Genomic DNA, 2110 nt, shown 5'->3' with positions numbered 1-2110 from the left:
TCGTCATCAAACGATTCGAATCATCAACCAATGAGTCAGCTGATCAATACATCAATACAACACCTGGAAACACCTGGAAACACCTGGAAACACCTGGCCAGAACCCCACTGTTTTCTACAGGTCGTTCTCCAGGACTTTTCATTAATTAATAACCAAAACAAACACAAACAACCAACGTCATCAGATCTAACAATTATTGTCATTATTGATCCATCTGCTGATCATTTTCTTGACTGATCGATTAGTTTGGTCCATAAAGTGGTACATCTTTTGTAAATTAAAAAATAAATTAAAATGATTAATCGATTTATTGATCCCATCACAATCTTGTCGACTGAAACGTATGTCCATATGCTCCACAAGTTTCCTGTAATCAGAGAACCAATCAGAGAAACAATCAGAGAACCAATCAGAGAACCAACACAAACAGTAAAGTCAGAATTTACACAGATTTAAACTGGTCCTGAAACTTCCTGAAATCAGGCTGGAATCTCCTGGACCCCTCAAGGACCTCCCTGGAACCTGGTTAAAACTACCTCAAAGACCATGGAACCTCCCTGGAGCCCTCCTGAGGTGATTTAGAGAACTATAGGTCCAGTTCCACAAGCCGGTTCTATGGTGCTATGGCTGCATGTTTTGTTTGTTTCTAAAGTTATTAAATGGTTCTGTGATACTTCTAAGATTCTGTGTTGGTTCTATGGTGTTCTTACCCCAGGTGAGGAAGTCCTGGACATGCTTGTCCCTCCTCAAGGGGGTCTGGGACACCTCGGTGTAGAAGCAGAGCAGCAGGTCCAGCAGAGCCTCCACACTCAGGCCCGATCCCTTCTGATCCAGGACCAGCTGGTCCAGACTCTTGACCCGGTCCCGAGCCGACATCTTGACCCGGGTCAGATTCGATCCCGAACCAGAACCAGTCTACACAGAGAAAGGGGGTCAGCGGGGTCCAGGTCCGGCTTCTGTTAGCTGTGGCTAACGTTAGCAGATTAGCTCCAGAGGATCACCGACATGCTGAGCGGAGTGTGTCCGTGTTTGAGTGCGTCTCCTCCGCGAAGACTCGGTGCATTGACCCGCTCTCAGCTACGGAAGATAACCGACATGCTGCGCGCTGTGTGTCCGTGTCTCGGTAAGTCCTCTCCGGACAGGCTCGGTGTGAGGAGCCGCTCTCAGCCAGGAGGCCTCCGGCCGCTCCTCTAATCCTCAGTCTGGACTATGCGCTCGGGGATCGGGATCTGGATGTGGGTCAGAGGCGGGTCGGGGTCGCTCCGGTCCGGGACACGGTGGATCAGGTCGGGACCATGTCCAGGAGCTCCGGGACCAGGTGTGGGTCCGGATCAGGGTCCGGGTATGCAGGATTAAAGAGGTTTTCTGGACTCTGCCGGTCTGATAGGCTCCGGGAATATGGCTGCATCCAGACCAGATCCTGCAGATCCACATCAGGCTGGCTGCAGCCACACACACTTCCGCTCTGACGCAGTTTCACAATAAAAGACTCGACAGTTTGTTCTGGAACGGCATCTAAAATAACACGATATCAGTTGATTGACTGATTGATTGATTGATTGATTGATTGATTGATTGATTGATTGATTGATGCTACAAATACTATAAGTATTTCCTCAATTAATTGTTTGTTCAATAAAATATAAACTCTTAGCAAGATTGGGAAGAAGAAGAAAGAATATTGACTTTATTACTGTGATATATATTTAGAATAATAACACATGTACATGTTCAAATAGTTTAATCAACACTTTATTGTTGTAGATGTTTATGATCAAATCAATCTGAGTTCACTTAAAAAAATATATAAATAATACACGTGTGTGTGTGTGTGTGTGTGTGTAGAATTAAGAGTTTTTACTGTATAAATACATAAGTGGTACACATAAATAACAGAATATAGTGTATGATATGATATTAACGAAAAATTTATTGTTTGATAAATAATGACATTATATAACATATATTTTTTAAAAATAAAGTATATGTAGTAAGATTTATTTGTAATGAATAAAAACTAAATAAAATTGAATCGATATATTTAAATCAAGATACTGAAAATGTAATAATTATTAAATATAAGTGACACAAAAAAGGCCAGATATATTT

The 2110-nt window shown here is 42.4% G+C and overlaps 1 protein-coding gene across 6 annotated transcripts in view; it reads right to left on the bottom strand.

Annotated features, from left to right (window-relative positions):
* cdc42bpb (CDC42 binding protein kinase beta (DMPK-like)) overlaps positions 1-1447 on the bottom strand; it is a gene marked incomplete at its 3' end in the record, with an annotated part of 40538 nt that extends 39091 nt beyond the window's left edge. For 4 of the 6 annotated variants that reach the window (XM_084737178.1, XM_084737179.1, XM_084737183.1 and 1 more), the window contains 1 exon segment: positions 712-1447. In XM_084737178.1, coding sequence (XP_084593304.1) covers positions 712-877 — 166 coding nt within the window. 6 annotated transcript variants of the gene reach the window in all.
* Positions 1448-2110: the final 663 nt, after the last annotated feature.

Source organism: Lutjanus erythropterus, chromosome 15 (assembly GCF_056507025.1).
Source record: "Lutjanus erythropterus isolate fLutEry1 chromosome 15, fLutEry1.hap2, whole genome shotgun sequence".
Taxonomy (NCBI): Eukaryota; Metazoa; Chordata; class Actinopteri; order Lutjaniformes; family Lutjanidae; genus Lutjanus; species Lutjanus erythropterus.
The sequence above is the reverse complement of the archived record's forward strand: the minus strand, read 5'-3'. Positions and strand labels throughout refer to the sequence as shown.